General features: G+C 41.1%; 1 protein-coding gene and 1 long non-coding RNA gene across 2 annotated transcripts; both read right to left on the reverse strand.

Annotated features, from left to right (window-relative positions):
• Positions 1-1,204: 1,204 nt before the first annotated feature.
• Positions 1,205-23,260, reverse strand: LOC117756429. The gene is made up of 3 exons (XR_004612809.1): positions 23,249-23,260; positions 19,522-19,531; positions 1,205-2,198 (listed from the first exon to the last, which is right to left on the reverse strand). It is a non-coding gene; the product is annotated as an uncharacterized LOC117756429 (long non-coding RNA).
• On the reverse strand, positions 2,179-4,669 carry rdh14a (retinol dehydrogenase 14a). The gene is made up of 2 exons (XM_034576938.1): positions 4,316-4,669; positions 2,179-3,045 (listed from the first exon to the last, which is right to left on the reverse strand). The coding sequence occupies exons 1-2, from the start codon at positions 4,571-4,573 to the stop codon at positions 2,428-2,430; spliced, it is 876 nt and encodes a 291-aa protein (XP_034432829.1). The 5' UTR covers positions 4,574-4,669; the 3' UTR covers positions 2,179-2,427.
• Positions 23,261-23,909: the final 649 nt, after the last annotated feature.

Raw genomic sequence — 23,909 nt, forward strand, 5'->3', positions numbered from 1 at the left:
AATATCAGTCCCCTAAAAATGCCTGATTATTTCCATCAAGGTGCACCAAATCATTTTCTGGGAAATCCAGGAAAACACCCCAATCAAGATCTGCACCAAAATTCAATGGGCTCTTCCCTGACCCATGCCACATTCTACCACCAAGTTTCGTGGTAATCCGTCCAGACTAACAAACAGATGAGTCTTCTTGGCGGAGGTAATTAAGTCAGTCTGAAGCATGTTTGATTTACTGTGTTCGACAGGCTTTTGTCCACATCAGCGTGTTAGCTCCACAGCAAGCTGCTCTCTGCACACAAGCATTTAGATCCACATTCAAGTGAAAGTGAAAATTAAAATGAAATGCGTCACTGAGTGACGATGTGCATAACTCACAGTAACAGTTATCTGTTATCTCCTGGAAGGTCACAATAGGAGTCATTATTGTTCCAGCTTTTTGGTTTAACACCAATGTTAAAATCACATTACCACAACTGATCCTGTGGGGAGCATGAACTTCTGAACCAAATTGAACAGCAGCCTCTCTCGTCCAAACCGGAGCGACGGAGCTGCCTGATGAAGAAGCAGCAGTGAAATATGTCTTGTGCTTGTTGTGAGGTATGAGGTGATCGTGCTGGAGGCCTGAGCACAGTGAGTCCAACAGAAGCTGAGGGAGAGACAGACTTAATGCACTTTTAATTAAACCATCATGTGCTGCATCAGCGGCTCAAGTGAGGGCCTCACATCTATATTAGCACTGCAGTACCTAGCCTATCAATATTACTGCACCGATTAAGAACATTAAATTCAGTAATTGCACTAATTGGGAGTTATTTGTAAAATAAATAGGACGGAGCTGCCATTAAAAGGCCCCAGCAGGGTTTTGTGCCAGATAGATTTGATAGAGTGGCTGCCTCTGTGTTTCCACCTTGTTTTCCCTCTCTCTTCAAATGATCCAGAAAATATCCTAATGAAGAATGCAGGTGGGAAAATCATTATGTATCCTGGAGGTCTGACTACCAGGGAGTAGGGCTTTATTTGTGGCTGACCACGAGAGAAAATACAGCTAATGACCACGCTCAGAGCAACCAGCACGGCTGATTGGAGCTTAACTAACCCATGAAGACCCATGATTTTCTTCAGGGGCTCAGTGGCTCGTTGCAATCCAACATCCGGAGTACAGTGTCAGTGTGTGTGTGTGTGTGTGTGTGTGTGTGTGTGTGTGTGTGTGTGTGTGTGTGTGTGTGTGTGTGTGTGTGTGTAGGCTACAGCAATCATTTTACTGTAAGTGACTGCTTATCAAAGGTATGTTAATACAAGGAGCGGCTTCCAAAGAGCAGAGACCCTGTTGAGAAATTACAGTACACGTCATGTTTTCAAAGAAAACAGATCTCAAGACATTGAATTCTGTCTGAGAAGAAACTTCTGCCTAAAGGTGCGTTTCCTCTGCAGGAACTTTCCCCAGGAACTTGGAAGCCTCGCAGGAACTCCAGACCAGGGTCTAAGATTTCAGGAACTAAAGTACAGGAACCCTTGGGGTGGAGCCTACAGCGCCTGAACATGCCTGATTGGTTGAGTACTCAAGTATTTTATTTCAGCCAATAAATCTCTGCTATATATGACAAAATCTGTTTAGCTTTTCGAATGTTTTGAATACGCTTCATAATAGTCTTTTGCGATCAACAGCTGAACAAGTAGAATCTCATATTGTATAGTATCATATTTATTGTAGTCTTCTACATTACTTGGAACAGGTTGTTGACTGCAAATTGTTGTGATCCATCTTTAATAAAAGCGATTGAACTGAATCTTATAACTTACTGTTGATAACAATATAGCAGAATTGTGAAATTGTATAGTGCAGTGTGTTTTTATTCAAATGTAATATTATGCTGCATCTTAACTGTAGAAAAGAAACTCAGAAAAAAACGCAAACTCAAGTCATTATCATGGACATGACAAACAAATGACTCCTTTTTTGGCATTAAGTTACATTTATTTTTAATTGAATATATTCTAGTATATATTAACATATTTTATACACTTCAGCATATTTACTCCAAATGTATTTGATCATAATGTATGTATGACTCATATGACAAGTCTAGAGCCCTTGTGATTTTTGTTCATACCTTGAAAGAAAATTTATTTTGATTTAAATGTTAATAAATCATGATAATATGTTTACTATTATTTAACCCACAGAGCTTTCAATGAAAAACCTTCATACTCCTCAGAGTAGAGAACCTGATAGCCAGCCCTTACCTAAATCACACAAACATAGCCCTCTGTCATTCACTATAAATTTGAAAATATATAGACGGAAATAGTGACTGAAAGCAGATGCATATGATTGCGTCTCAAATAACACTGCTGTAACGAGCAAGACACTGAATATTTTTGATTTGATTTCAGATCATTCACTTCTCTCTGTTCCTGATGAGCTTGAACTCATGTGGTAATGCCCACCATGACTTCACTAATGTCCCACAGTTTACTGGCGACTTCCCGGTCTGTGGCCTTGTCCAGCAGAACCTGAGGCCGACCATCTGCAAAGCACTTTCCCTGCACACCGTCTGCGTCTGGGCTGCAGGCCAAGAACACTGAAGTCCGAGCTCCTTCTTCGGGGCTCTTAAACAAGCCCCAGGAGAGCAGGTTAAACACGGGCTGAGCTAACACCGGGACATGAACGTGCCTCCCCAGATTAGTCCTCACTATGCCTGGAGTCAGGGCGTTCACCGTCACGCCGCTGCCCTCCAGTCGGTGGGCCAGCTCACAGGTGAACAGCAGGTTGGCCAGTTTGCTCCGACTGTAGGCGGAGGCCTTGTCGTAGCTGTGCTCGCTGTTCAAGTCCTCAAAGTCGATGTGACCGTGCTTGTAGAGCTTGGAGGAGACCACCACGATGCGGCTGGGAGCAGACCGCTTCAGGAGGTCCAGCAGCAGGTGCGTGAGCAGGAAGTGGCCCAGGTGGTTGACCCCAAACTGCATCTCAAAGCCGTCCTCTGTTCTGGTGTAAGGACACTGGTAGACTCCAGCGTTGTTGATGAGCACGTCCAGCCGAGGCTCCTCCTGTTCAACAGCACAGAGGAGACTATGAGACAGATAATCTGTGTGCTTTTACTTTGATGGCATACTGTGAACTGTGCAGGCTGTGCTTCAGATTCAGTGTAAAACCTGCATTTGAGGATATACAACAATGTGTCTCACTCCTATGTAATATTTATAAGCCATAATCTACAGTATACACTATGCGTTAATATGGGATGGAAGCTGTGTGAAAATAAAATGATCAGACTACTCCTGACCATACACTGATCACTAGCTGCTGTTAGTGTGGTATGGTAAACAATAAGTGATGGGTTTTCACTTCAGAGTCAGGATGTCTCAGCAACAACTCAAAAACCTAACTTTCTGGAGGTCTTGATGACATAATGAACTAACGTAAAATAATCCTGTCATGTTTCATACTGAGGATAGCTTACTGTTTAGATAAATATGGAGCTGAAAAGACCTTTAAAACCATATGGGAACCAATTTGACCAATTAAAGAAGATATGACCAGTGAAAGTCACAGAGCCCCATAAAGTTCAGATTTTATTAGCTCATATCTCTCTCCATTACATTTCAGTTCCATAAGTTTCTCATGAGACCAAATCAGCATGTTTCATTAAGATCTGAGAGGGTGCGGCCCATAAGTGGGATGATTTGACTGATGACAAACTGATCACCTGTGCCACCCTTTCATTGTTTTTTTACTTTAACTCTAAGGATTAGCAGCAGGACATTATCGGTTGGGATTAGCAGTTTACTCTCAGGTATTTTTGTCACTTTCCTTTTTAGTGATATGTATAATAATTTAAAATAATGTATTATATATTTTATTTTAACAATAAAGTTTCACGTCTTATTTGTTTATATCTATATTTAAGTTGTCTTAATTGTTTTTATTCTCCTTTATTTATTTTAAATTTCAGTGCGTGTGAAATCACCTTTTATTTGATATATATGTCATATGAAATCTACTATTTTAATAAAATATCGAAACATTATTCATCAGAGTATTTGTGTTCATGTTTTGGGGGAAAGGCAGAAGACTTATAACTTTGACGGTGTCATTAAGCACATGTTGTTTGCGGTTTGAAATCTATGCCGAATCAAAGAGTGGCATTTCGTCAAGGACATAATGAACAATATAAACTTTTGAGTACATTGGTTTTCTAGATAACAGAGGTCCAATCATAAAATAGGTCGATTTATGAATGACGTTTGGCCTGCCGTTCCTTTCTTGCTGACACCTGGGGTATTCGGGCTGTCCGGTGACATGACGCCATGTCGCTACCTTCATCACGTCCTGACAGAACGCGTGCACAGATGTGAGGGAGGCCAGGTCCAGCTGTTTGAGGACCAGCTGGGCCCTGTCGGCCCCGGTCTGCTCTCGGATCTCCCGGGCCGCCTCCTCCGCGCTGCTCAGGTCCCGGCAGGCCATGATCACGCGGCCCCGGAGCTTCACGATGGCGGCCGCCGTGGCCTTTCCTATCCCGCTGTTAGCCCCGGTCACCAGCACCGTCTTCCCGCTCATCATTCTCTCACCGGCCATCGGAGGTGAGGCTGAGCGGAGCTCCGGGCGTCACGAGCTAACGGGCTAACCGAGCGGCCAATAACACGAAAACACTTCATTACCCAGAGTTCACAGCGACAGTTCCCTTCGCGGGAGCTCGTAAAACGGACTTTCAACCATTCAAATGACTTAGACAGAGATAAATTAGATTTAATATTGTAATGTTTAGCTCCGCGTGTCTCCTTTTGGAAAATATTTAATAAATAAAAAAAGAATAAAAAAAGTCTACAACATGATACACCAGTTTTTTTTCTCTCTGTTGTAAATTCTGGGGTTTTTCACTTGTTCATATATCATTGATAGCCTATCTTAAAACCCTCGGCTTTAATATGTCAGCAAAGGGGAACAAGAATTTTGAACCAGGCTTTATCCAATTTTCTGGAAATGTATCTAAATGATTGCGTAAGCTATATAATTACATAATGCATCCTTGGCATATTTCAAAACCATTTTTTTTAGAGACAGAGAATCCTCTTAATGTAGATCAACTGGAGAGGTCTCATTGTGATATCTGTTTGTAAATAATATTTTAACCTTATACAACTGTTGCATTTTTTTCTTTCTAACTTTACATATATTCATTACATGTCTTTTTTTTCCCCAGAAACTTTCTAATTGGGAAATTACACAGCCATGTGCGTTACCATTTTATTTACTGACATGCATTCTAAAATTTGTCTGGCAACAATTAGGACTGTATAATGTCTTTATTTTCTCTGTGGTATGAACAGATTGCATACAAGTGTGTACAATCAGTTGGAAGATTAGGCCCTATCATGACATCTGGCCTCTACACACATCAACAAAACCATTGCAGATAATATGTTTTAGAAAAGAGCAGCACTAATCAGCTGTGTGATGAAAAGATAAGGAGGAAATGACCGCTGCAGGGCCCAGAGGTGGTAATGTCAGTCCACTGACAACTACTGTATGTCCTGACTCCAGCTCCATCTCACTGCTAACACACTTTCTCTTTATCTGTCTCTGATGCTTCTTTCCTGTCACACTGAGCCACTGGCCCAGTGTGTGTAATGGAGTGGTTCTCCTGATGGGCACACATGTAACCTCGCTTTACTGCTGATGTCAACAGTAGATTTGAGGTATAAGCAAAGGGAAGACTGGAGGAGACGGGACAGGAAAGTTGAGAGCAAGCAATCTTTTCTGGACATCAAATTTCTTTCTTTTTATGTATATATTTATTGACATATATATTGTCTTGTTTTAGTATAGCTTGGTCAGTGATTAATAGTTTCATGAATGGTTATCTTTAATTTTTAATTTAATCTCTTCTCCGTGTTTAGACTGACGCCAATAAAGATGGATTGATTGAGATGTGAGTGAATGTTCATTCTTGAGGAATAGTGGCCTGACACAATCATTTTATAGTTACTTTTTAAAGGTCCTATCGCTCGCTTTCACTGCATCACACAGTTTTCCTCAGCAGATTGTCGGTGCATATTTTTTGAGTTATATGATCTCATGATGATCAGCAGTTCCTTCTTGGTGGAGGTGGAAACCTTTGTCTCTGTTCTAGATGTGAGTGTCCTCCATGATCTTCATCCGACTGTCCACTGACTACTGGTAATGACCTGTGACCTTTTTGTGCCGTTGAACTCTGTGGCATTATACTAAAAGGTATCATTAGCCTACAGTCACCGATTTGATTGCAGTGAACAAAATAATGGGAACACCTGTGGACCTGACACAGTGCAGTTCAACAGCACTATATCCTCGAGAATGAGCAACAGTTGCTGAACATTGGAGCAGGCCTGTTGTATCAGACTGTTTTAGCTAGGTGTTCCTTAAAAATTAAAAGTGAGTGTATATACAATAAGTATCAGAATCTCTGCACTTTCAACGTTCTACTGAAAAACCTCATGATTTCTTTGCTGGAGCCTCAAATTTCCTAAATACATCAGTTAAAGCCTTTAGAGGCCCCAGTGGCCTGTAGCCAAAAGAAACAACACAGAGTCAAACTCTTCTACTTCCACCGCTAGCACTGAGGCTGGGCCTGTTGTGGTTGGTTTCACAGTTGGGGCTCTACCAGCAGCAATAATGTGGTAATAACATCTGTAACATCTGGAAATCATCAGAGTTAAAGCTGAGCTTGTAAATGACAAATAAGCCTGGGTCCAGACCAGTGCTCAGCTTCAGCTTTGCAACTTCCCATCACACCAGTAGCTGCTGCACAGCTGCCCACAGAGGGAAATAAAAACTTCTATACCTTATACAAACTATGATGGGAAAACGAACACGTTTATGGCTGCACTGAGAAAAGCAAAGGAAACGAGAATTAAAAACTGTAAAAAGCAGCTCCATAAAGGAGCAGTCCAAAAATACATATGTTCATCATTCCCACAGTTCGATGAAAAGATACATTCTGCATGTCCATGTTATGTCAGATCTAGGCTATAGTTAGTCTGACTTAGCACAAAGACCGGACGCAGGAGGAGCAAATAATATAATAAATAGGGACAGACGGTAATATTCCTAGAGTGACTGCAAAATCACTAATGTTACTGCATTTTGTAACTTTTGACCTCTGCCAAGGTCATGTGCACACCTGTGTCTGTTTGTTGGTTTGGTTGTTCCATTGTTTGAGAAATATGAGTAGTAGAGTATCTGAACAGATTTGAACCAAACTTCATGGCGGGATAGGAGGAACCCATTAAGCCGTTGGTGTGGATCTGCAACATTTACATTGTTTTCTCAGCATGATGTCTAAAGAATCAACCCTAACCCTCCATTTGAGCTAACTTCATTTCAGCTCATTACCATAAAATGTAAAAAAAATGGAATTTAATGATCAATAGACATAATTTACATTAAGCTAAATCAAAATTATGTCAACTGTTAATGTCAAAATGTACAGACTATCAAAGTTTAGTCAGGAAACTCCATTTACATATTTTTCGATGGCCCATGATGACACCTGTTTAACTCGGTCTGACTGTATCAGCATAAAGTAAAGCAGCACCAAATTCTGTGATACCTTTCTTTTAGCAACTTCATTTAATGTCATTGCCACAAATGTTACACTTCCTTTGCAATTTTACATAAATAATATTTAAAAAATTATAATTATACCTAACTTTTAACTATAATAAGCAGTGTGAAAGGCCTGTGTATGTAAAACATTAGAAAGGATATTTAGTAGTCTTCAGCATCTCATTCGTACCCAGCACCTTGCCGCAGAGGAGCATCTTGACCACCTCAGCAATTTCTCCCAGGGACCAGTGTGAAGCTCCCCCCAGTCTTCAGACTGGTACTCATCCCCAGTGGGCATGTTCATCAGGTTCAGGAGCTCCACATAATGCCGTTTCCACCACTCAACAATATTCCCAGTTTGCGTCAGCTATTCTCCTCCCTGGCTGAATACAGCCTGTACCCTGCTTTCCCTCCCCGAGTCATCTTATTATTTGTTAGAACTTTCTTGAGGCCAACTGACAGTCCTTCTCCAAAACCTCCTCCCACACCAAAGGTGACTGCTGCAGCCCTTCTGGCCTCCTGCTCCCTGTCTTCTGGTTCAGGAGACTCCTGAGACAAATGGCCTCCTATTTTACCCTGATGGCTTCCCTCACTGCTAATGTCCGCCAGTGGATTCTTAGGTTACCGCCTCTGCAGGCAGGATACAGGGTTACCAGGGTCGCTGCTACTAGCCACCTGGTCCTTGTCTAACCAAAGATGGAGCTGTGTCGTATGTGTAAGACAAATGCACTGGGTGTTGTCTCTGATTTGTGATAATCCTGGACAGAATTTCAAAGTACAGCCAAGGCGAGCAGTGTCCAAAGTTTGGAACATAAGAACTGCAGATGATGTGGTCTGCCTTCAGAGTGCACTGGGGCAGTTTGCAGCCGAGTGTGGAGCAGCCAGAATGAGAGGCAACACCTCCAGGTCTGATGACAGCTTAGGGATGAGTTACTGCCCCAAATGAAGGAGTGCATCTCAGGGTTTGTCCAGGAGTTTTTATCTGAAATACCGTGCATAGCCTGCTGCCACTGCAACCTGACCACAGATGAGCAGAAGAAAAATGTATTTGGGTCATAAAATCAAATCACTGAAATGCAGGAGCTCATTTAGATCAAACTTTGAAAAATAGGAGGAGCAAAGTGGGTTCAGCTGCCTATATTTTACATTAACCAGCAGAATAGTTATATTAAACTGGAATGATTAATTAATACCGTAGTAAATAATACCCGTAGTAAATCTATATTCTTCAGGTCTGTCTTCAAGTTCTCATGAACTGACATATGAAAGCAAGTGAATAACTCAGTGAGTGACATCTGAATTTCATTTAGCTGCATTAGTTTAGGGTCAGTGCTGGTTCACTGTCACACTGTCATGCGGCTTTTCTTGAATTGACACTTGAATGGAAAAAAGGCCACTAATATTACCCTGTGCTAATCGAATCAAAATGTGAAACGGCCCAATGCAACAGAACAGAGCAAAGGAACAAATCTCCATCCTTTAAAAAGCTGCTAACAGCAGATGTTGAGCAGTTTTCCTTGATGAATGATTTGTAGTCTAATTATGTCATTCCTTCTGTGGTTAAACTGATCATAACCAAAAGATGATGTCAGGTCCCAAGTTGACACTAATCCATTACAAAAGGCCACAAGAAAGAGATTAGGCACTGCTGCATAAGATACTTTTTTGTTTTAATTCCCTGGTAATAAACCGAGATCTTCTTGTCTAAAATCAGAGATGGATCAGCCTTCACCTCTCACCTCCTGCCTTTCAGTGTCTTCACCACCACCACCTCACCAACGGGCTCCCTAGGGATTTGACGTCACACACTGATTAAGTTGTTTATTTATTATAAAGCCTTCTCTGTTATATGTTTAATTAAAACCATGTCCTGAGACCTCGATACACGTCACTGTGCTGTCAGCTTTCTATATATTACCACATTAGCAATCCTCACACATGCTCGGTAAGACTTTCCCATTTTTCTATCCAAACATAGCAAAAGCAGAGGCCACACATTCCCATGTTCGAGCTCCGTGTTTTCTCACATACGGAGAAGAAAAATAACAAAACAATTAAAGAACTATCTGTCATCCAGCTAATAAAAAACAGCTTTAACTGACATAATGTATGGTCTAGATGACAAGTGCAGTCCCAGTGTGTCACTAGCCCAGGCCAGGACTCAGCTTTGATAAATGAAGGTCGGTGCATGATGTGGAGGTAGAATAATAGGGATAGGTCTTTCTCAACAGTGGAGCTCAACACTTACAGCTAAGCACTCCCAGGGCGCTGCTGTCTGCACGCAGCCCTGAACAGTGAGACCCGCTGAGCCTTCAGGTGACTGGCTCGGGCCCCGTCTAAACGCACAATGTTTTATGGAGACTTAGCTCTCTCATTTGGTGATTTCATTTTTTTGTGTAAATATTCTCTGAAGCAACAGTAGCTTAGAATAAAATATTTCACCACTTTTTAAATCTCACAGGTGCCGTCAAATCAGCCAGGAGTAGACCCAAAATTAAGATAACAACTTCAGAGTGGCCTTTTTTCAATGGCATCATCTGCAGGTTGTTGTTATTCTGCAACATTACACGGTTTAGTGCGTAGGTTTTATTGGCATATAAAGCTAGGGTTGGTAAGTCCGGAGAGGCTAGCAAGAGCAGGCTACACAAATATGAAATGGATACATCCCACCCCCTCCCATTGGTCCTCTTGTCAAAGCTACGCCCCCAAAACATATGAACGCACATTTACTGCTAGAAGCCGACCTTTTTATGATTTGATCGCAAACTTCTGGCTACTGTCTCTGCTTCAGCTGTGTCTCCGGCTGAAGACTCAGGGGATGCACGAGAGGGAGAGCACCGGCAGGGTTCAAACAGGCAGGAAGGTCTCAAGGTCGGTTCAACTCCACCAGATCGTAGACTCTACTAGTGGACAGTCAGTTTGGGACTAGTCAGTTTGTTGCTTTGCTTACCTTAGACAATTTTGCTAATCCTAGTTTCCCGCTTCTACAGTCATCCGAACCCGACTCCTGTCACCTTCCCACTCCTGCTCTATTGGCTCTGTCTGGATCTGGACACACAGACATTGGACTCATCAGCTTCTCCATCCACTCCCTCCAATCACCTTTAGCTCAGCCCCAGGCTACCCCCCACTCAAGGACTCTGCAGTCATTCATCTATATTGTTCATGTAAATGTATCATTTACAGTGCTCTCTACCTCAGCTATCTTGTGTTTGCATCTGGGTTCACTCAATTTAGTTCTACGTAACAGGTACGCCAGCCAATCATTTCATTTGGCCGTTTTTATTACAACCCTGCAAGGGCCAAAGAAACAGGCTGTTTTTTCTGTCAGACAACCCTATTCATTGATGGCAACTGGGATGTGGAGAGGATTTTCAACAAATTATAAAAGTGGTTTCAGAAACAACTTACCCTACCTTTCATGGTGAGGTTGCAGATAGCTAACAGCTGAACACTGAAAGGACCTCTCTAGAGCCAGTGTCTGTTTTGCCCATTTTGTCAAATAGAATGAATCAATTTTCAAATGCAACGTTACTAGTTTTGTCTTTCGGTATCACTGCTTCATTCATAAAAAGCACTTTGGTCTGGGTTTGCGTCACTGCCATGAGGAAAAACACAATAATCTGATCAGTTTTTATTTTCTTTCAGTGACAGTTAATGTCCTGTGAAAACCATGTTACTTTAAAAAAACTGTACATAAATAGAATTTATAGTCGTGATGAGTTATTAACTGACTTTGTTGGCATGTCAGCCTCCAAAACACTGAGACATCGACTACGTTTCCATAGACACCACTATTGACCTTATTCAGAATAGGACATTATTTCAATTACTGTTTGCATGAGTTGCAAATGTAATATTTCAGTCATATTCCAGTTTACATGTCACAGAGCATAGCCAGATAATGACTCACATCATTACGTCCCCTACACCATTATGTCTGTCATTATTCTGCCAGTCTTACAACCCCAACTTGAAATTGTGTAATGAATGATGTTGTATTGTATACCATTTTGGTAGTTTCGAATTTTGCAAAAGCCCCAACGCCTTTTTATTTTCCATCTTACTTACAACCTGGACATGTGTTGTCAAGCAGTTGGTAACTGCTGTATTAACCGCAATTAAGACGTATACATGTCTACATAACACAACTACGGTCCAAATACTCTACATGTCTTACTTCGATTATTGCGTATTCCGAGTCTGGCCTTATTCGGGTTAATGTAAATGTAAATGCTGTTCACATGGCAGTGTCTTATTCAGACTGTTGTCTTAATCAGGTTAATATCGGAGTCCATGTAAACATTGTCATTATAGTCAAAGGAAGGAACAGGGGTCGTTGTGTGAAGGTCTCAAAATGGGACTTTGTTGCCTATTAAAGCGACTCCCTAAACCAAGACCTTCTTCAAGGAACCAGAAGTACTTTCTCCCACAAACATAATTGTTTACATACGCAGTCCATCTACAGGCTGTATCACCCTTCCAACACCCGAACACATGCACCACTGTGTTTGTGTTCACTTGTTCACATCAGAGGGAGAGCGCTGCTCCCCTCGTAAACCTCTTGATGTGAAGTACTTATACTAAACTCTAAAAAAGCAACAAATTCCATCTACATGCATTTAGCTGATTAGTTTCCTGTGCTACAGTCATTCTGAAATTGGTCTCAGGCTCAGCCCCCAGTAGAATTCAAAAATAGTTTGGATTTTTGGCCTTCAGAGCTTCTCCTGGGAGCCACGCTGACAGGCCTGACCTTGAATGACCCCATCTGTGATTACCAAGCAGTAGGAAGAGGCCCAAGAAACATGAGTGCACACTGGATGTTGTGGATTTGGACATGAAAAAAACCCCCAATGTGATTGTCTTCAGAGGTGCTGACTTTCATGTGGATGGTTTACAAAGTTGACAAATATATATTGCTTTTTTAGTTACCTAGGTAATGCTTATCAAACATATTGCATTTAAATCTCGGTTGTCTTCTGTTTTATTTGCATTTAGAATTCAGTTAATTTGTTAAAAAGAGAAACTTTTAACTAATTTATGATGCATTCCTCTTCTTACAAATGAGAAGTGGAACTACAGATCTGGTGTAATGCACGCAGCCTACTTTTCCCTGCTTCCCCTAAAACAAGACTCTACTTCTTCATCTCTGCCTCTGTCCTCAAAACACTGGGAGGGACCCACAGGATGTTAGTTTGTGGGACAGAGGAGGACAACATCTGATTACACATACAAACCTCTCAATGAGGCCTCAATCATAAACCAAAGACTGTGAACAAACTCTGAGTGAAAGTTATTGTTTTGTTTCATTCGGATCATAACAGACCACACATATTTTCACATTTTGCTCCTTATAAAAAGACTGTTCTTTCTTTAAATTATGAAACAGAAAATGAATCATCGATGTTTCTTTCTTGCTGATAATAATCCCCATTTGAACTTGAAACCCTGATTTCAGTGCTGTGATAAAAGCAAACACTTGGGTGTTTTAATAATTTTAATAATTTGTTGATGTCATATAAACTGAATGAAGTCTCTGAGCTCAGTCCATAGTTGAGCTGTCCATATGCGGAATAGAGGCAAATCACAGCAGCCATAATTCATCTGGTATGACCAGTAGTGTATGATGGGTATGCTAATGTTAGCAAAGTCTAATCAGCAAATGACTGTGAAACTCACTGAGTCACTGACACTTCTGTCCTCTGTTGTTTCTTAATGTCACTTGAGTCAATGTTTTTACATTTCCACAATATCATTTCTATTAGGTAGAATAGAAAGAAGGTTCACATTGAAACTAACTGAGCTGGTAACAGGTTTGCCATCCTTATGATTGTCCTAGGTATTTATAATATTATATCCACGAACGTGCAATGCTACAACCAAGTCAGACTCTTAGAAACACAAGATCATCAAGCAAACAGTTTATTCAGATTATCTGAACTACATTGGTCAACATTTAGAATGCTTCTAATAATCATTCATCGCACAGGAAAACTGTGTTTGCACAAGTTTCAATGCTTCAGATGAAATGCTTTTTGTACAGTATATTTAATCCTTCCTCAAAACCATTTGTTCCTTTTTTCTTTTTTCTTTTTTCTTTTTTCTTTTTTCTTTTTTCATTTTTCATTTGTCGTCGTCATCACCATGAAAGAGACACAGTATAACAGAGTGCACCGTAAGCCCCACATGTAGGGTTCATCATGTCTTGTACACTTTGCACAAATAGTTTGTTTCAGGAAGCGGATCCATAAAACTGTGAAGGATGTTTACAACAGATAGTTTGAGTAACAATTTCACTGTTTGCCTTTGTTTTTCTCTTCCATGTAAGTTTGAGTTGGTAAATACAACGTTGCGATGACAAAAATAAGATGTTGTGACAAGCAGGAATTATCCGTAAGTGCCGTTGTTTTCCACCACCAAACATCAGCCCTGTGTTTTTCTGAGATTAAAGCTCGAGTGATACATTGTAATGCACTTTGCATTGCACAATTAGAGAGATGTAATTTGCCAGCTGCACTAATCCATCATGTGGGTATGCACTGTCAGTCTGGGCTACATCAGGGGCTGCAGCGTTCACCCAGATCTCTCCCTCTCTGCTCATTGATTTGCACTTATTACCCACTCCAGAGTCATTTCGGGGATATGTAAACAACTTAACGGCGGGCATGTTCCTGTACTGTGTGGGATGACTGATTACGCCTGACTGATTTCCATGCAATGCACGGGGGCCACGGTCGGATGGAACCTGCCCCCGATGGACTCTGCGATCTCCCTCTCCCTTTCCTTCTCCTCCTTCAGCCCAGTGTGAGGGAAGTGCGATCCACTGAAAAGTGTGGTAGGCATTTTCTGCATTAACACTCTGACCCCCATGCTCACTGTTGGTTTCTGATGTTAATCAGGTAAATAGGCCAGGGAGAGAAAGGAGGGAGGGAGCTCCAGGAAAGTGCAGACTCTGTGGTAGTTCATGGAAGTCTAGCGAATAGATTTCCTAGTGATTCACAGCTCTGTGGTTGGATGAATCAGTGGAGGGTGAAATATTGAGATGCTGGCTGGCTCCCCTGAACTTTGTGTTGACTCCCTCGGTGCTGCTATGCCCAGCTCTGTTTATAGCCTCTCTAAGCTTGGTTGTTTTGGCACAGCCAGTGGCTTAAGCAATGAATTATAATTTCCTATATTTTCTCTCCGGAGCTCACACACTCCATTTTAAACTCTCTCCCTCATACAATCAGTTCACTCTGTTGCTGTCACATTTTGACATTCTCCACCTGGTGCAACAACCATCAGGTTGATAGCACTTACAGGGCTGAAGACAAATACATGTCACTCTGACCCAGGAAGAGGTGGGTTAGGTTTTGATTCTGTGTCAGATCTACATCCATCAGTCTGCTCATGACAGCATTCTTGTTAAAGGAGATCTATGAAAGTCATGTCCAGCTCTTTATTTTGAGCTGGATGAGCAGGTGATTCACAGCTCATTAAAAAAGTCCTTATTCATCTCAAAATACCTGTTATGAAGCCTCTCTTTTGAGCTTGTGTCTGAAAAGACTAATATTAGGTCTAGCCTCCTTAAAAGCCTGTCTTCTGATTAGTCAAAGATCAAGAAGCCTGCCAGGGGCAGCCTCATCCTCTTACCGGTGTGGAGGTCAATGAATTAACTGGTAACTGAAACTATGGGAGGCATTGGTTGGACATGGCACATTTTTTATATCTATCTGCACATGTTCCAGCCTGAAACCAATTCAGAATATGAGAGGGATCTGAGGTCGACCCCGCCTTCCACCTCCCTCGTCTCTGGCTGACAACACATAATGAATGATATTGATAAGTTCGCTTATTTTAGAATGAATGCAGATATTGAGTGTACATATGACATCTACCTTTTCACATATCTTTCATGAAATTTTATTTGTATATCGCAAAATCATAAAATACATTGTCTCAAGGTTATTTAGAATATTGTACGTAGAATAGAAACCCACCAGTTCCCACCATGAGCAAGTACTTACAAGTAGTAACAGATAGATTTCAACATAAGTGGACTCAGGGTGGGCAACTCTGGTTTAAGAAGAGGGATGATGTTATAATGATAGTTAAAAGTATAATTGTGTTATTCATAATAACATTGTAATACTAGCAATAATTATATTTAAGTAGTAGAGTCCAGTCTGGATTCTGCAGCTCTGCAGTCAGAGACACCTGCACAATGAGGACAGAGAGAAAAGCACAAACTACAGGAGTGCTCAGTGCATTATGGGAGTTCCCCCCCGAAGTCTTGGCCTATAGCAGCATAACTCAGGGATAGTTCAGGACTCACCTGATCCAGCCCTACCTATAGGCTTTATCAAAGAGTCTAACCCTAAATGTAGAGATGGTATCTGCCTCCTGAACCCAGAGTGGGAGCTGGTTCCACAGGAGAGGAGCCTGGTAGCTGAAGGCTCTACCTCCCATTCTGCTCTTACAGATTCTTGGAACCACAAGAGAGCCTGTGTTTTAGGAGAGAAGAGGTTTATTTGGACAGTTTGGGGTTATGAGCCCTAATTTGTGATGGGGCATGACTTTTATGGGCTTTCTGTGTGAGGAGTACGATTATGAATTATATCCTGAATTTTACTGGTAGCCAATACAAAGGAGCTAAGACAGGTGTAATGTTGGATTTCTTTGAGTTCAAGTTCCTGCAGCATTTTGAAACTACTTTTATTTGTATAGCCCATATTCACAATTCACAATTTGTCTCATAGGGCTTGACAAGGTGCGACATCCTCTGCCCTTAACCATCAACAAGCGTAAGGAAAAAAAATAATATAAAAAAACTTTAAACAGGGTAAAAACAACGTAGAAACCTCAGAGACAGCCACATGTGAGGGATCCCTCTCCCAGGACGGACAGAAGTGATATAGATGTCACGTGTAAAGGAGAACATCAGCAATATAAAAGTATTTATTTAGAAGAAACAGTTTGTAGCATAATGGAAAATAAATGAATTGAGGAGTTATTGTCAGTAATGTGTATCTGAGTCAGCATATTGTATATCATGCAGTCTTGTTGAAAATAATAGTCCACGATCAGCTACCACCAGGATCCACCATCACGATCGGATGCCACCATAGTCCACAATCCATCACCATGATCCACTGACACTATCGTGATCCTTCATCGTGATCGACCATCAGCTGCCACCTCGATCATGGTCTACCACCACTATCCACAATCAGCTGCCAACACGATACAGGATCCGCCAATACGATCACGATCAGCTGCCAACACGATACAGATACAGGATCGATAAAGCACAAGGACTCCGGGGAAGAAGTCAAGTCAGTAACATGTATTGATGAGACATAAATGTGATAAAGACGGAGAAGAGGAGAGAGAAGCTCCGTGTGTCATGTGTCCCCCGACCTTCTAGACCTATAGCAGCATAACTAAGAGTAGGTCTAAGACAAGCCTGGACCAGCTCTAACTATAAGCTTTATCGTAAAGGAAGGTTTTAAGCCTACTCTTAAACGTACAGATGGTGTCTGCCTCCCGAATTGAAAGTGGGAGATGATTCCACAGGAGAGGAGCTTGATAGCTGAAAGCTCTGGCTCCTACTCTACTTTTAGAGACTTTAGGGACGACAAGTAAGCCTGAATTCTGGGAGCGCAGTGCTCTAGTGGGTTGATAAGGTACTATCAGCTCTTTAAGGTATAATGGTGCCATATTATTAAGGGCCTTGAAGGTGAGGAGGAGAATTTTAAATTCTATTCTAGATTTAACTGGAAGTCAGTGTAGTGAAGCTAACACAGGAGAAATGTGGTCTCTTTTCTTGGTTCTTGTCAGGACACGTGCTGCAGCATTTTGGACAAGCTGCAGAGTCTTTAACGACTTACTGCTGGAGCCTGATAATAAGGAATTACAATAATCAAACTACTACATTAACACTTTCATCCAGCTTCTCGGATATATACAAGTGGTCCGTTGTCATCTGCGTAGCAATGGGAACGTACGTGGTGCTTTCTGATAATAACACCCAAAGAAAGAATATATTTAGTAAACACATGTCATTGATGGTATCACTATATAGAAGGGTCCATTGTCTGAGGCTACAAAAACACTTATAACTTTCATCTGTGTTGTTTCTGTTAAGGTTGTCCGTTGAACTCATGATCATCAGTAAAGAGTTAAGAGAGAGAGCTGTCCTACAATGTATTGGCAAATGGAATTGGAATAAATAACATTTGAATGATTAACAGATAGACATCAGCAGTAATTCAAGGCTGTGTAGTCCATTAATGTAAAGGTTATTGTGAGTAAATAATGGCCATGCAAAAGTTGGCATTGAGTTTTCTGGTCGTGATCAAATTTCTGGCAATCAATATGACTATTTAGATTTATTTTTTCTTCTTTCGTAGAGGTTTTTTAAAACATATTGAATGACTGTAACAGTAATGTTTGGATTACAATGAGCCGTGAAATATTTTTAGTGATGTGTTGTTTATATCACGTCTGATGGCTTCAGTAGCTTTAGAAATATATTCTTCTAAAAGTGGAGCCCAGACTCTTTTATAAGCATATCTTATTAAATTTGGAGTGAAACCAAATCAAAACAGTTCAGTGGAACTGATTTATTTTTCTCTGAGGAGTCATTTTACGGCTCATTTTCAACATCACCACAATACATGCAAAAACATGGCACAGAAAGTGTCGGGGTCAAAAGTCGGGTTCTCATTGGAAGCATCTATACCAAAAGTATGTCTCCTCATTATTCTATGATGTGTTTTGAATAAAATGTGACTTTCATCAATCTGTAGTCTATCAGCAATAGGAACTCATAGGCACACATACTTCCAGGAAGCACCGGATTAATCTTGCAGCTCTGTGTTGCTCTCTTGGCTGGAGAACAAGGATTTTTCACTGTTGCAACTCCGCTGCCTCACTCATTTCACCGTCCATGGCAGCAGCAGCTAGAAAATACCAGGAGGAGCTGGGGGAATTGGAAGTGTGTTGAAATTCCAGTGGGTGGGGAGTTCCTGATCCTGGCCAAGAAATAGATGAGTCATCACAATTGATTAACAACCCTATCAACCCCGGCAGATATATAATGCTCATTTAGAGCTGCGGGCCAATAAAAACCTTATTAACTGTATCTTTTAAAAAAAAGAATTAGTAGCAATTCAATAGTATCATAACAACAAACCTGACAACGAATGGTGGGAAAGGCATATGGCCAATAGCTAGCGATATTGATGTGACAATTTAAAGTTAATTTAGCGAACTGTGCACATTATACGAGCTTACTGTTAAAATAACACCTCCACATATCGTACCCTGCCGCCTTCAATGCATCACTATGACATCATGCTACAACTGCAATTTTACTGTTGCCCTTCATTCTAAGTTCAACATCTCATGTTTTTGCAGCTTGACTTCATTTGATACACGATGTACCGGTGGAGTCGACCGGTTCACTTAGCGCAGAAAGGCACACACCTGTTTTCCTCCACTGTCACACAGGTTTCAAATGAGCATAACAGGGAGGTAATGACACAAGGAGACACAGTTAATCATTCTCTGTGGCGCACAATAAACGGGCAAACCAAGACAACATTTGTACTTTATTTGTTATGTTGTGTGCTGTCACTAAGATAATAAGCTCCTTGCTTCGGTGTTGGTTAGCTAACAGTGTGCGTTAACCGGAAGCTTCTGCTCTTTGAGAAAAAGAGTTATTTTTGCTAGAGTCTACAGAATCAGAAGAACTGCAGAGTTAAGAAGACTGTAAAGACAATGAGGGGTCAAATAATCCAAAGAGCTTTTTCATATCCTATTGTCACAAAGTTCAGTTACGAACATCTCTTCCTCCGTTTCCTGTTTTTGTTCCTCTAGTTGTTTTTCACCCATGGCACCATACTCACTGTATGTGACACCAGTGGTCTATGTTCAAACACTTGTGTTATTTAAACATCATTGCATCTTTCTTTCAGACCAACAGTTGTACATCCCACGTTTCCCTGATCACTGCATTGATCATTAACCATCAACCACTTACTGGTTCCAGTGTATAGATTGACCCATAACAAATTATGGCTAAAGTGGAGACCCGTCATCCATCTTTACTTACACTTTATGGTAGTAGTGTTGTAACCAATCAGATTCCTATCCACAGCTCTTTGGTATGAATGAGGGGAACCGAGTTGTACTTGAGAGCCACTCTTTTTATCAGTGTGCCCAAATTTCATCCACTGTCTGATCTAAATGAATAAGATCCACACAGGTGATGCTGTTCCCCTTTACGTGAACAGTGAGAAATTTACCCTCTCTGAGAAGGGTAAGGGGGGGGGGGGGGGGGGGGGGGGACGACTCCTCACTCTTCATGCACTACATTTATATCAGAGTAAGCCCCTGCCCAATGAAAATGTCCCATTATTTATCTCAGGATAGTTTATGGTATATGTAAAGCCATTCTACATAATCAGCAAGTTGTTGTGATCCCTTTTAAACCCAAGACAGTCTTTTACTTGTGGCCTGATTTTGGGAAATTAAACTTTCCTTCAGGCTATGTGCCAGTGTTGCAGGGTCGCCTGTCTAGTTGCTATATAACTAGCAAGCTAAGGAAACTTTGAATTAAACTTAAACCTTTTAAATGGCAGAATTTGTATGAAATCATAGTAAGTTATCAAGCTGACGTCAGTCTCCTTAATTCTGTATGAATACTGACGAAGTGCGGGCTTCCTCCTCACGTCTAACCCCCCCCAAAAAAAAACAAAAGGCTGAACGGAGCCATAACATCCGGCTCCCTTCAGAGAGCCGTAATTCCCAGCACTATATGGTAGTTACATCTCTAGGGAGGTGTACATCAGGCTAAGCCGTACTGACACACCACCCACATTGTCGATTCCACATAAATGATAAAGTTTAAAATTACATCAAAATCAGTTGCCTATATTAGCACTGTACCTCAGCTGGTCAGCTCCAATTAGTTGAAGTGTTACACCCCTGTCGAAGCCTACAGGTGGATGCTGGGGAGGTGGAGGGGCTGAATCCACCGGCAGCAATACTGACGACGCAGCAGCGGGGGGGCCAAGAAACAGATGTGAAATGTTTGCAGCTTAAATAGACTTCCAAATTGTGATGGTGGGTACTAGAGAGGATTGTGGAGAATGACACATCACATGATTGGAGCATAACATGAGCTTGCAATCTTCGCTTCGTAAAATAAAAACACATCAAATTATATTACAATGTTGTCCATATAACCATCACGTGACCTCAGTGTGGATGGGAGTGGTGTCACATGTGAATGTCCTTAATCCTTCTCCACAATCAATGACTCCTAGTGACTCCAGGCTGTTGACCTTTGACCTCTTCCTGTGTGGTTTTGCTCAGGTGCTAACACATTGCTGATGTTGAATGTTCCCCAGTTGTCACTCATGTTCCTAAAAGCTGTCATGACAACACTAGTTTTCCACTAGGTGTACCAGCAGAGATCTCAAGATGGTTTGTGATCATTTCTGACGCCTTGTGCCTGAAAGGCTCTGCTTACATGTTCCGACAGTCTCCCTGCTGCTCTGGCCACTGATGAAGACCGTTAACTTACTACGAGATACGACTGAAACTCTGTAAAAAGCTGAATCCAATGCCCCTGTATGTCGTGAACATTAGAAACCCTCTGTTCCTCTGGCAGACATTCCGACTCTCAGTGTTGCTCTATTTACTGCCAACTGCATTTGCAATTTGCCAATCTCAAATGGGACATTTTGAATTAATTTGCCAAATACCTTCAGAGGTCGACGGTGTCCGTTTTGCAGAGAAGCGTTGGTAGAGAAAAATGTCTTTATAAGGACCCACTTAAGTCATTTGTAAAAGATAAGTTCTATCTGATTCTAAGATGGAGGTCTCTTTCAGTGTAATAGAGCTGGAACGCACCATTTCCCCACTGCTGTTTCCCACGTTACCATGCCAGGCTTTTGCACTTACATATCTGATGTAAGAACCAGTGGAGGGTGACAAAATGGCAGAGTGATGTGGAGTGTGGAGACCCCACAAAATACAGTCAGTGATGTATGGGGGCAGGGGACTTCGCTTGACACACTAAGGTTACGATTTCAAATTTAGCTTCTACATTGTATTTTATATATCTTTTCTCTGGCTAATGTGCCTCATGAGAGAGTATAGTAAAATATGAGCCTGCCGGGCTCCCTTAGTGAATTTAAAAGTGTGTTTTGCTTCATTTTTCTGCGTGGTTCTGTCAGGTTGTTGGCCTTGGCTGTGTTCATGTTTAGTCGAATGCAGTGTAGATGTGAAGGAGGAGCAGTTGAGAGTGAGAGAACAGGATGAGATGGATCTGAATGTAAGGGAGCTGTGGTTGTGATAACCAACCACAGCCGATAAATTACTGAGATGACAGCCGTTATATAATCCAGTGGTGTTTTTTGTGCGATATGATGAATATTACTGTTATTTATGACTTTAGTGGTAGAAATTTTGTAATAGCTCTGCAACAGTTCACAAGATTTGACATACATTAGCATTTTTAACAATTACAGAGCCAATGGAAGTTCATTTTTCATTATCACTACAATTTATTGCAATTTTTCTTTTTTTATATGAAACACATTTGTTAAAAGGTTCACCATAAAAACACAGACTTGCATAAAATTGATGTAAAATTAGGATTTCACACAGGAAATAATGAGAAAATAGTTTTTTTCGATTGATTAAAGAAGCAGGAGCCATCTTAATACATATAGGTTATACGTTTTCCGTAATAATCATAAAATTGCCATGATATGTCATTAAAGATTGAGGAAAATTGCTCTTTGTCCAACAACAATACTGCTACCAGTATGTTCTCTTTTGAAATCCCCACACCAGAGTGAAATCCCTGTGGATGTGGATGGGCCAAAGCTGTTTAGTACCTCTGCAACAACCTGCCCTCTCTTTTGAGGTCTACAATAAGAAAGAACAGTAGGCTTCAACTCTGAAGTAAATGTGTCATGGTTTATACGTTATCTGTAAATCGACCTTGTTATAATATGAACTATGTTATCAGGTTCTGGAAAGTAGTAACTCTAACTCCAGGGTGGTCTTAGTTTGCTTTTAGAATGATAGGCTTAGCTTTGGTTTTACCGTACGTACTCAGAGATGCATCTAGATATGCAACATGCAACAGATGAAATGGAGCAGTACCACAGTATATCATGGGGGGAAGTGTAGCTAATAGTTCAAACAAGAGACTTTGCAATTTGGTAAGAAACTACAGGCATCCATATGATGTTACTTCTCCTGGGCACAGGGACAAACAGCCACCTTTAGCCACAGTATTTTTTAAAAGGTACATTGACACAACCTCCTACACCCTTGGTATGTTTGTTGTAGTCAGAAACTCAGCGCTAGTGGATGTATTGCTTACAGGGATAGTTCACTGAAAAATGAATATTCACTCGTGATCTCCTCACCACTATGCTGATGGAGGGGTGGGTGAAGTGTTTGAGTCCACAAAACACTTTTGGACATTCAGTGGGAATCAGTGTTGCAGCCAAATCCAATACAATCGAGGTAATGGACTGACAAAACATACCTGGATACGGACCAGACCTGGATCTGTTCAAGTCCAAGAGGACTCTCCCTACCCCACTAAGTGCCCCTGAGCAAGGCACCTTACTCCCCCAACAGTGAGCTGCCCACTACTCTGTGTGTTCACTGTGTGTGTTGTGTCCTGCTGTGTTCACACGAATGGGGGACTAATTTACCCCATGCATGCATTGCATGTAATATGTGGGACCAATAAAGGGATCTTAATAAAGTAAATGTCAAATCAGACGTAAAGAAACAACAGAAAAAAACCCATAATATGCCTCCATACTACTTGTGTGGTCTCATCCTCTGGAAGCCCCTGACATTTATATCCATTCACCCCTCCGCATAGTGGTGAGTAGATAATGAGTGAATCTGCATTTTTTTGTTGAACTATCCCTTTAATAACCATGTCAATGTAAAAGACAGTTGCATTGCTTGATATGGAAGTGTCTCTTAAAGGCAGCATTAATGAGCATTTACAGTTGTGAAAAAAGGAGATGATGATGAAAGTGAAATATTTGTGTTATAGTGTAGTTTGAAATTAAACATAAATGATTCATTAGTTGGGCCATGTTACATTATCCAGCTGCTTGTAAATCAAACAGTCATTAGTTGTTTCCATAGTAATTCAGTTCATCAGTCGAATATTGTGGTTGAAAGCTCTGAATGAGTTAAGTTTATTGTTTCACACATACAGATGCCAAGGTAAGAATGAAATATGTTTGGTGGCAGAATATATTTCAGACATAATATGTGTGGAACGAGTGCATGG

This window comes from Hippoglossus hippoglossus, chromosome 22, assembly GCF_009819705.1.
Source record: "Hippoglossus hippoglossus isolate fHipHip1 chromosome 22, fHipHip1.pri, whole genome shotgun sequence".
Classification (NCBI taxonomy): domain Eukaryota; kingdom Metazoa; phylum Chordata; class Actinopteri; order Pleuronectiformes; family Pleuronectidae; genus Hippoglossus; species Hippoglossus hippoglossus.

Bases quoted from the DNA above. Each gene is read 5' to 3' on its own strand.
- rdh14a (XM_034576938.1), bottom strand. From the start codon at position 4,573: ATGGCCGGTGAGAGAATGATGAGCGGGAAGACGGTGCTGGTGACCGGG. The intron at 3,046-4,315 runs GTAGCGACATGG...GCTGTTGAACAG, and splicing joins TCTGTCAGGACGTGATGAAG to GAGGAGCCTCGGCTGGACGT.